This window comes from Pipistrellus hanaki, assembly GCF_964339955.1.
Source record: "Pipistrellus hanaki genome assembly, chromosome: 5".
NCBI classification, from domain to species: Eukaryota; Metazoa; Chordata; class Mammalia; order Chiroptera; family Vespertilionidae; genus Pipistrellus; species Pipistrellus hanaki.
The window spans coordinates 5,278,294-5,288,773 of NC_140507.1; the positions used below are offsets into that span (position 1 = coordinate 5,278,294).

A 10,480-nucleotide genomic window follows, 5' to 3' on the forward strand; every position below is an offset into this window, starting at 1 on the left:
GGTACAGTACCTGGTTTTACATTTAAAAATTTGCTAAAGATTGCTGAATGAATGGCTAGGAAACTCTAGAAGGATGGGAGGCAGGAGGTAGTCAGCATTCCTCTGAATCATTCAGTCATGTTTCAGTCAATTACAATTTGTTTTGTAAAAGCTGTCAGTCAACTTCCGGAAAATGTAACCTTTGTCCACTGATATGATACATCAAGAGGGGCCAAAAGGAATCACAAACTATTTTCCATTCATGCCTCTATTTCCACCTCCTGGGGTCTTCGCTAAGTTTGCTTTCAGACTTTTCCAATTCTTTCTCTGATTAATTTGTCAGTGAAATAAACTGTAGTAAAAAGACATGTGGTATATAGATAATACCTATCAGTCATCATTGCTAACCTACATGAGTTCGTTACCAATGACACATATCTACTCATCTTTCAAGATTAATCACTGTTATCAAATACTTACTGTTCCTTGTTCTAATAGAAGTTGACACTTGCTGAGACATTCTGGGCTGTCAATAAGTTCCAGGAGTGCTTTCTCAGCCTCTATTCTTTGTGTAAGATCAGTCCCTGTGTAGAGATGAGTACATAATACTTCCAATTCTGCCAAACTCTTGAAAAGAAAAAAAAAATATATAATATTTTACTTGAGTGAAAAAAAATAAGACAAATGTATTAATCACAGGAAACAATGGGATGTAAATATCATGCTTGTGTTCGTCAGTTCAGTAAGTGCTTATTGAGCTATACCACTACTTACTAGAAGGTCACAGCGGTGAACAAAACAGGTGTATCTCCTACCTTCAAGTTATCTATCTATCTATCTATATATATATATATATATATGAGGCCTGGTGCACAAAATTCGTGCACAGGGTGGGGGGAGGGGGGAGGAGGGTGTCCCTCAGCCTAGCCTGCACCCTCTCCAATCTGGGACCCCTTGAAGGATGTTCAACTGCCCGTTTAGACCCGACCCCACTGGGATCGGGTCTAAACGGGCAGTCGGACATCCCTCTCATAATCCAGGACTGCTGGCTACCAACTGCTCACCTGCCTGCCTTCCTGATTGCCCCTAACCGCTTCTGCCTGCCACCCTGATCATCCCCTAACCACTCCCATGCCAACCTGATTGATGTCTAACTGCTCCTCTGCCAGCCTGTTTGCCCCCAACTTCCCTCCTCTGCCGGCCTGGTCACCCCTAACTGCCCTCCCCTGCAGGGTTGATTGCCTCCAACTGCCCTCCCTTGCAGACCTGGTCCCTCTCAACTGTCCTCCCTTGCAGGCCTGGTGCCTCCAACTGCCCTCCCCTGCTTGTCTGATCACCCACAACTGCCCTTCCTTGCAGGCCTGGTGCTTTCCAACTGTCCTCCCTGCTGGCCATCTTGTGGTAGCCATCTTGTGTCCACATGGTGGCAGCCATCTTGTATGTTGGAGTGATGGTCAATCTGTGTATTATTCTTTTATTATTTAGGATAAAAGCCTAAGCAACCATCCAACTGTCCCACTGACTGATAGCTATCACGCGCAATGACCACCAGGGGGCAGATGCTCAATGCAGGAACTGATGAGCTGCAGTGATGTAGCAACTGTGGTTCTAGGGTGACGCACCCAGAACCAGAAAGGAGGGAGCCCGATTCTGGAGTGTGTCACCTGACAACTGCCCACTCTCTCACAATTTAGGACCCCTCAGGAGATATCAGAGAGCCAGTTTTGCCTGATCCCCACAGACCAGGCCAAGGACCCCACTGGTGCACAAATCCGTGCACCGCACCGGTCTAACTACATATAGGCCCAATGCACAAAATCCATCCATAGCGGGAGGGGGGATCCCCTCGGCCTGACCTGCACCCTCTCCAATCCAGGAGCCCTCAGGGGATGTCCTACTGCAGGAGACAACTGAGCTGATCAGGGGAAGGCGCCACCCCATCACCCCACTGCTGCCACCACTGCCAGCCGCCACAGCCGCCAAAGTGTTTTCATTAACATGGACTCGTCCCTTTACCACAAAAAAATGACAACTTTCTTTAGGCATTTTCAAGATGTTTCTTTCATAGGATATGACATTTCTTTCTTCTATTTTTTTCATCCTCACCTGAGGATATTTTCCCATTGATTTTTAGAGAGCATAGAAGAGAGAGGGAAAGACGGAGAGAAACATCAATGTGAGAGGGACACTTCGATTGGTTGCCTCCTGCATGAGCCCTGACACCAGAATTGAACCCGGACCCTGTAGTCAGCAGACTGAGGCTCTATCCACTTAGCCAAACCAGCTAAGGCAGGATATGATATTTCTTAGCCCCTCCAGCAGCGAACCTTAATTTTTTCCCCTCCAGGAATAAGGTGGAAAAACCCTAGATCACCTTCTTGGATTCTTATTACCCAAGTCACCAAGAACACTTAGAGTGGCGTATGGGGAGTTTAGCCAATGAGTGGTCAGAAAAGGTGTTTCCTCTGCAGCTCATGTGCAGAGGCTTGCCTCATTGTGCATGAAGTCTCCTTCCAGCAGTCTGCTCATGCAGCTTTCTCTTGAGCAGTCGTGATGTACAGCACCCTGGACAATTTGCATATTACTTCTGTGTGTGTGTGTGTGTGTGTGTGTGTGTGTGTGTGTATATATATATATATATATATATATATATATATACACACACACACACACATATACTAGAGGCCCAGTGCACGAAATTCATGCATGGACAGGAGGGTTAGGGGGAAGGCTCCCTCAGCCCAGCCTGCACCTTCTCACAGTCCTGGATCCCGCGGGGGATGTCTGCCAGTATACTGGCTTACGCCCGCTCCCTGTGGGGAAAGGGCCTAAGCCAGGAGTCAGACATTCCTCTTGCAGTCCAGGGCTCTTGCAGTCCAAAGACCCCTTGCTCCTTACCGCCTGCCTGCAGTGGAGTTGTGAGAGGCTCCCGCCACCACCACTGCGCTCACCAGCCATGAGCCTAGCTTCTGGCTGAGCAATGCTCCCCCCCCGTGGGAGCGCACTGACCGCCAGGGGGCAGCTCCTGCATTGAGCATCTGCTCCCTGGTGGTCAGTGCACATCATAGCAACCGGTCGGTCTACCATTTGGATGATTTGCATATTAGGGTTTTATTATTAGGATAGCTCTATGATGGAAAAGAGTACAGAAAGAGGGGGACTTGCCAAATCCAAGGAGTTTGAAAAGACTTGCCTGAAGTAATAACATTTATGCTGACCTGACAGAGTGAACCAGATAGAGAGATTAGGGAGCAGTCCAGGCAAAGAAAGAGCATTTTCCAGGGCGCAGAACAGAGCTTAATCATTTCAAGGCATTAAAAGGTCAGTATGCCTGGTAAAGAAAGGGAGAGCAAGGGGGAGATTCCAAATGAAACTAAAGAGATGATGGGAGGAATTATAGGCAAGTTGCAGACACTATACCAATTTACATTCTTTCTCAAATTGTAAGAACTTCTATGGTTCCATCTATAAAAAAGAAAATTGTAAGCGTATGTTGGTTTGGGGCTTCTGAACTATGTCCAAGTCCTAAATCCCCAGTACCTTTGAATGCAACCTAATTTGGAAATAGGGTCTTTGCAAATCCCTAAGGAAAGGATCTGGAGATGAGATCATCCTGGATTCAGGGTGGACCCTAAATCTAATGACTCATAAGAGAAAGGAGAGGGGCACTTTAGATGCAGAGACACAGGGAGAAGGTCATGTGGAGGAGGAGGCAGAGACTGCAGGGTTATATCTACCGGCCACAGAACACCAAGGACTGCCAGGAGCAGAAACTAGAAAACATGGAAAGGCAGCACAAGATAAAAAGAGAAAGGTTTGAACTTCTCTTCCAAAAGATTGAAACAAAGGGAGGAAACATCAACTTATTCTTTCACTGGAATTATTACAACTGAACACATCCCTGGCTTTCTAAATCTTTTCAGAGAAAAGGATACATACACAAGGATCCTTACTCTGGTGGAAAAGCATTATCTAAACATCTAAAATACTAGTTAAACTCACAATGTGGTGATTGCTGACTGACCAAGCAATCTTCTGACTAGCATTTGACTTTCCAAAGAATCTCTCTATAAAGACTTCATTTTTCACAGTGAATTGATAAATTTGCATCAGTTTTATACACAGCTGTCAGAGAATATGATTAACATGAAGATGCCTCAGAGAAATGACTCCCTTCTTGATTTGACAAATCAAGTTTAAGTTATTAAAGCTCTACAAGGCTTAATATTAACATTAGAAACCCATTTAAATAACTAATGGGTAGAACACGTAGAACTGGACATCACCTAACTCTCACAGAGTAACCATCAAATATAAACAGTGCCCAATTCCAAAGCCTAGGCGACAATGACACAATCCTGCCTACAGCCTAAATAAGGATCTTCCAAGTTATTCTGGACTTATTTCCGGCCTCTGCACTTGATATACACTTAGCCTTAAACGATGTAATTTCTTTCTCTACAGTAATTCCCACACATACATCTATCGACAGGTAAATGCTGAGTAAAAGAAGCCAGACAAGAAGAACATATATGGTTCTGTAGGATCAGACGGCTAGTCAGGGGTTTCTGGCTGGAAAGGGAGAAAAGGAGGCATTACTTTTGGGGGCTGATGGGTATGTTCACAATCCTGATTTCAGTGATGGTCTCCCAGGTACATACATATGTCACAATTCATCCACCTGCACAGTTTAAGTATATGTACATCTGCACAGTTTAAGTATATGTAGTTTACTATTTGTCAATTATATTTCAAAAAAGCTAAATGAAGGTTTTTGTTCTAGGGGGGGGAAAAAATAGTCCCCTAATAAAAATAAATCAATTGATGAACCATGAAAATCCCACCTCAATTCAACTTAAAACTCTTTTCAATTACTTCCCTATATCTTTCCTGCTTTCTGGAATTAAGCTTCTTGATTACCACTATTAGAAAATGCCTTTATCTTGAAGTTATTCATTTCCCACAAACTCTTTGTTTCTTCCTCCCTTTACTACCTTTTCCTGAAGGCTTATTCTTGAGCCTCTTGTAACTCTTGCTACTGCAATGAGTTGGATAGTGTTGTTTTAGTGCTTTCTAGTTTACAAAAGTATTTAAACCTTTTATTTTTTAAACCAATCCTTAAAGAAGACTCCTGCAAAGTATGTATTGTAGCACACCCATTTTACAGAGAAACTGAGGCTGAGAGATTAAATATTACTCAAGATCAAATACACAGCAAATGATCAATTGAGTCAAATACAAAATCCCATCGACATGATGATGTCTCCTCACCATCCTGCCATCTTGCTACCCTTTACTTCAGTCATCAACAACTCTATCTGTTCACTGTCTTTATATTTGTCTACAAATGTCTTCCTCTTGGGAATCCAGACAGATGCTGAAAACAGCCCCAAAACATCAGAAATTGTACTGAATATATTTCCCACAGATTTCTACTTCAATGTCCCTTTGTTTTCTTTCAGTGGCTTGAGATCTAGACCAGAATCTAGATTTACAATCTTGATGTTATTTTTGGCTCTTCATTCTTAGTCCCTCCTGTTTAATTAAGAGTTTGGCCCTGCTTACCCAAAGGAAAGTCTGGCCTTTGCCCCAGATTCTGGGAGATAATATGACAGACCTGTTAGGAGAGTTTTTGTTCAGAATTGGGGGGGGGGGGGGGGGGGAGGAGGTACACCATATATTTTAAATTGGGGGCTGGCCACACCAGCAAGGACAATCCATGTTTTAAGGTGGGGAATTTGTATTATTCAATATCAGTTTCCCCAACAGATTGAGATCAACCACATGGGCAATGAATCAATCATGACTACATAATGAAGCCCCAATAAAAACTCCAGGACTCAAAGCTCCGGTGAGCCTCCCTGATTTGGAATATGTTGTGGGGTCAAACCATGGGTTCAAAATAAAACCACCGGAGGCTAATGATTGATTAAAAAATCGGGCAGGAATTTATTGAAAAACTGGCCAGGACGTCCACGAGAGTACCACATGCCACACAACTGACTGCACTGTTCCAGGTGTAGGCAAGTCTTTTTAAAGGCTCAAACCATAGGAATTTCCCTTGTCCTAAATTCTAAAGGCTGGGAACATTGGAATGTGGCCCTATCTTGCAGATATTACAGAGGTTAATCTCTAATTTTATCTATAGTTTCTATCCCTAAAGCTACTGAGTCAGTGGGAATCAATCTTCTATAACTACCCTATTGTTTAAACAAGTAAGCGAAGGTCAAAGTCAGAATAGTAGGGTTAAAATTCAAACAGCAGTTTTTACCCAAGTATGATTGCTACCATATTTCAGAATACTCAGTGCATAATGCCCCATGTATAGTCTCGCAGAGTACTAGTCTTGAGGACAAAACTTGGTTTTTAGAATTCTCCCTAGACTCTGCCCTATGTATCTCTTCTTTCAATCAGTTTTATTCTATGTACTTTGCTGGCGATAAACTACAGCCATGAGCATGATAGCATTCAGTGAATTCTGTGAGTCCTTTTGATAAACTATCGAGCCTGAGGGTGGTTTTGGGAAACCCCAGACACACTATTGGTGTCAGAAATGAGGGCAGTCTTATGCACTGTGTTCTCAGACCTCAAAGCCTGGCTAATTCCAGGTACACCCCTAATTTGTCCTTAAGTCCTACCACTTCTCTTAAAATAAAGACTCGGACGAAACATCTCTTTCTGATACTCATAGATAGGAGAGCAATAAAACAATATTTTCTAACTGTGGCCTCCAGTGCCCTGAATTCTTCATTGGCTTCTTTGGGAATAAGAGTAGAAGCTTTGCAATTTACTTACTAAGTGACCTCAAGCAAAGTATTTAACCTTTCTAATCCTCATTTTTGAACTTTAAAAATATTATTTTGAAATATCCACCTTTCAAAATAACTGTCAAGATTAAGATAGAAAAAAACGAGAGAAAGCATAATCTGGTGTCTGGCACACAGCAGACCCACAGTAAATTGTAAATAATCTCCAGTTACTGATAATTATAAAACACCATATTGGTCTTTTGTCTATAGTTTTCCAATTCAAGTCCATCCTGCCAGGATAAATATTCCTAAACCCTTGTTTCATCATATCATCATCATGTTCAAATATAATAGTTCACAATCACATCTAGAACAAATCTGATAGCCTGGCTGGGTATTAAGAAGCATGACTATAGTCCCTGGTTCTGGAACAATCCTGAGAGAGAAAAAAAAAATTTTTTTTGACCAAGTAGGTCCTCTAAATGTCCCAGTGTTAGCTCTTGCTTCTCATCAAGGCCCCTATATTCTATGAACTGAGCCTACATTTTACTTGTTCCCAGCTCAAACTTTCCTCACTCTGCCCCTCATGGACTATCACCTCTCAGATAATCCAGATCCACACTTCCTTTGGGATAGAGCACCCTAACTCACAGCTTCCTAACCAGAATGCATGTACCTTAAGCGGGTTATCAGTATGCCTGGTATTGATCTCAACTGCCCTCTCAGCAGCCAGACTTCTTTCTGGCTGTGGGCAATTTATGTCAATGAGCTACACCATTACCATTTTTTATGTCTGTCATTATGGGAAAAAGATTGTGGAGCAGTGCCCTAACCTCATCTTACACAAATCCACTTCTTTACTCAATCACCTTAACAGCATGTTTGGCTGGCTAAGATATGGATGTGAAAGAACGTGGGATTATGAGACATGAGGTTTACTCTAACCCTAAGTCACAGTTGTTGTAAGGCCCAGTGTCTTCAGGAATAAAATAGATACATATATGCACACGTCTCAAGTTCATTGTGGGGCTCAAAGTCTACAATGAACATATAAGCTAGGCACTGGTTATCATGATTGATTCCTGCTCCTTGAGTGAACTGGACAAAAATACAACGCTATAGACAACGAAGAATTCAAACAGATCAGTTTTGGAGCTCATTTCTGGCCCTCCAAACTATCTGATCTTTCATTTGTCCCACTCCACTGTTGAGCTGTCCACAGCTGCTGTGAAATACATTGCTAGAAAACCAACGTGGGCAGCTCTGGCATTAGCAGCTAATTTTCAAACATTCTGCCTAAGCAGGAAGGAGTCTTCCTGGACTGAGGGACTTACTGTTGTTATGTATCGTCATCTTTCCAAGTCTGAAAATGTTCCAAACTTCCACCACAGTTTTTAATGAACCTCAAGAGTTACACCTGAATTGTGAACATCCGATTACCTATTTGCAATCCCTAAGTCCTCCCTGTGAGATTCTTCCAGTGAAAATTTCCCCGGGGGCAGGTGTTTATAAAACGGTAATAAATAACATTATGTTGACCTTGGGACCCTCAAAATGGCAATGAGTCAAAAGGCAATGGGTGGGCCTCACCGCTGCCTACGGTAATCCATAACACCCTGGAGCTGCCAATGACCTGCCAGGAGGGTGGCTGGTTGGAAAGAAAAGCTCCTTTGGAGAAAGAACTAAGGAATGTGTCAGTGTGGCCACAGGGACTTGAGAAGTTTACAAAAAGTAGGTGACACTTAGATACACTGTCACGGTATCAAGAAACTGCCTACCCCTCCCCAAGTCGTCTCCCCACATCCGCAGCCTCCTCTGCTCCCCTCCTTTCGCATGAACCCAATGCTCCGGCCAGAGGGAACTTCCTGCAGGGTGCCATGTTCTTCGGCCACCCTTTGCCTTGGCTCACACGGGCCTTTTGCCTCTTCATCCTTCCCTTCCTCTTCCTCCACGTGGCCAACTCTTACAATCCTTTCAAGACCTATTAGTGAAAGGGCGGGGCGGGGCTAACTCCTGATCCTCCATTTTGTAATGGGACCCTAGCCCTCATCCAACCAATCAGGGTCAGCCAAAGCAGTGACATCACACCCCCATAAAACCCCTTGAACTGTTGAAGCTCACTCTCTTTGGCCACGCCGCTGGTGGTGTAGGTGGGGACAGAGCAGGCTTTCTGCTGTTGCACTGGACTCGGCTCCCTGGGATGGCTCAGTGGTTGAGTTGAGCACCACCTCTGAACCAGGAGGTCATGGTTCAATTCTGGGCAGGTCACATGCCTGGGTTGCAGACTCAATCACCAGTGGGGGCGCAGTGGAGGGTGAGGGGTGCAGGAGGCAGCCCATCAATGATTCTCTCTCAACACTGAAGTTTCTCTCTCTCTCCCCCCTCCCTTCCTCTCTGAAGTCAACAAAAATACACTAAAATCAACAACTCAAAACACCCACGAGACTTGCCAGTTCCCCATAAAGTTGTGCCAGATCTGTCTGTATCTTCCTTCAGTGCGTAGCACAAAGTAGGAACCCAGTGCCTCAGTGGGCAATCGGAAGCTCAGAGCACCTCCTGCCCAAGCACAGCCGCTCGGAGCCGCGCACCTGGTGGGCGGCCCCTCCCCTGTGTCCCCAGGATTAATTCCATCGAACCATTTTGCACCGGCAACTGTCATCATCTTGAAATCGAGGAAGGCAGGAGGGTAAAATGGTGCCATCCTTTACCCCAGAACTTTGCGCGGTGCTGGGGACACGGGTGGGGGAGGGGGCTTTGGAGGTGTGTGCGGAATGAACACCTGGAGGCACGTGCCCGCGCCGCCGCGCACACGCGAGCCTGCCCCGGAGCATCCTCATCCTCCCCGCCCGCCCGTGCCCGCCAGCCCGGTCCCCCGCCCGCCCGTCCCCGCCGGCGGGGCTGCCGCGGGGCCCCCTCCGCAGCTCCCCGAAGGCACAGCCCGGCCGCCCGGCCGGTTCAGGTCCCACTGCGGGCGCCGCGCCTGGCGGACCCGGGGCCCCGCTCCGGCTCCTCCGTCCCAACTGCGTGCGGACCGACGACGGGCCCGGCGGGCTCCCACCTGCCCGGACGCCGCCGAAGCCGCCCCTCGCGCGGGTCCCCGCGGAGCGAGCTCGGAGCCCGGCCTCGGCCCTCCGCCCGCCGCCCGCCGCCCGCCGCCCTCCGCCCTCCTCCGCCCGCGGGCTCGGGCCGGGGGGGCAGCCCGGGCCCCGGGACGCCGGTCCGTGGCCCCGCGGCCTCTGCCGCCGCCTCGGCCCTCAGCCCCCAGCCCCCCGAGTCCCGCCGCGCTCCCGGGGCACCGAGCGGGACCCGCGGCGCAGAGCCACTGACCTGGAAGTGCAGCGCCATCTTCCCGGGAGGCGGCGCCGGCCCGCGGCCCCAGAGCCCGAGGGGCGGGAGCGGAGCGGAGCGGAGCGGAGGCGGGCGCCGCGGAAGCCCCAGCCGCCCGCGGGGTCCCTGCGCCGCTCGCTGGCCGGCTCGCTCTGCGCCTCAGCCGCGCGGCCTCGGCGTTCCTGGCGCTGGAGGGGCGGGGCCTGGCGTGAGGGGCGGGGTTGTGGGGCGGGGCCTGGCGTGAGGGGCGGGGCTGGGAGGGCGGGGCCTGGGGAGTGGGAATCTCAACTGTCCTCTGCACCCCCCACCCAACCGCTGTTACCTCCTACCTCTGTTCTTTGGCACAACTACCACACCCCAACTGTCAGCCAGGACCCCTGGCTTTACATCTCCCACAGGTTCTTGACCCCTAACCCCTACAGCAC

General features: G+C 47.5%; 1 protein-coding gene across 2 annotated transcripts in view; it reads right to left on the minus strand.

Moving 5' to 3' along the window:
- The window catches only part of RANBP17 (RAN binding protein 17), a 217,566-nt gene extending 207,328 nt beyond the window's left edge, over nucleotides 1–10,238 (minus strand). The window contains exons 1-2 of one of the 2 annotated variants that reach the window (XM_084886137.1): nucleotides 10,056–10,238; nucleotides 460–606 (exon numbers count right to left, since the gene is read on the minus strand). In XM_084886137.1, coding sequence (XP_084742263.1) covers nucleotides 460–606; nucleotides 10,056–10,073 — 165 coding nt within the window. In that variant the 5' untranslated portion in view covers nucleotides 10,074–10,238. The remainder of the gene's footprint in view (nucleotides 1–459; nucleotides 607–10,055) is intronic. The other variant, XM_084886138.1, reaches the window with a different exon arrangement.
- Nucleotides 10,239–10,480: the final 242 nt, after the last annotated feature.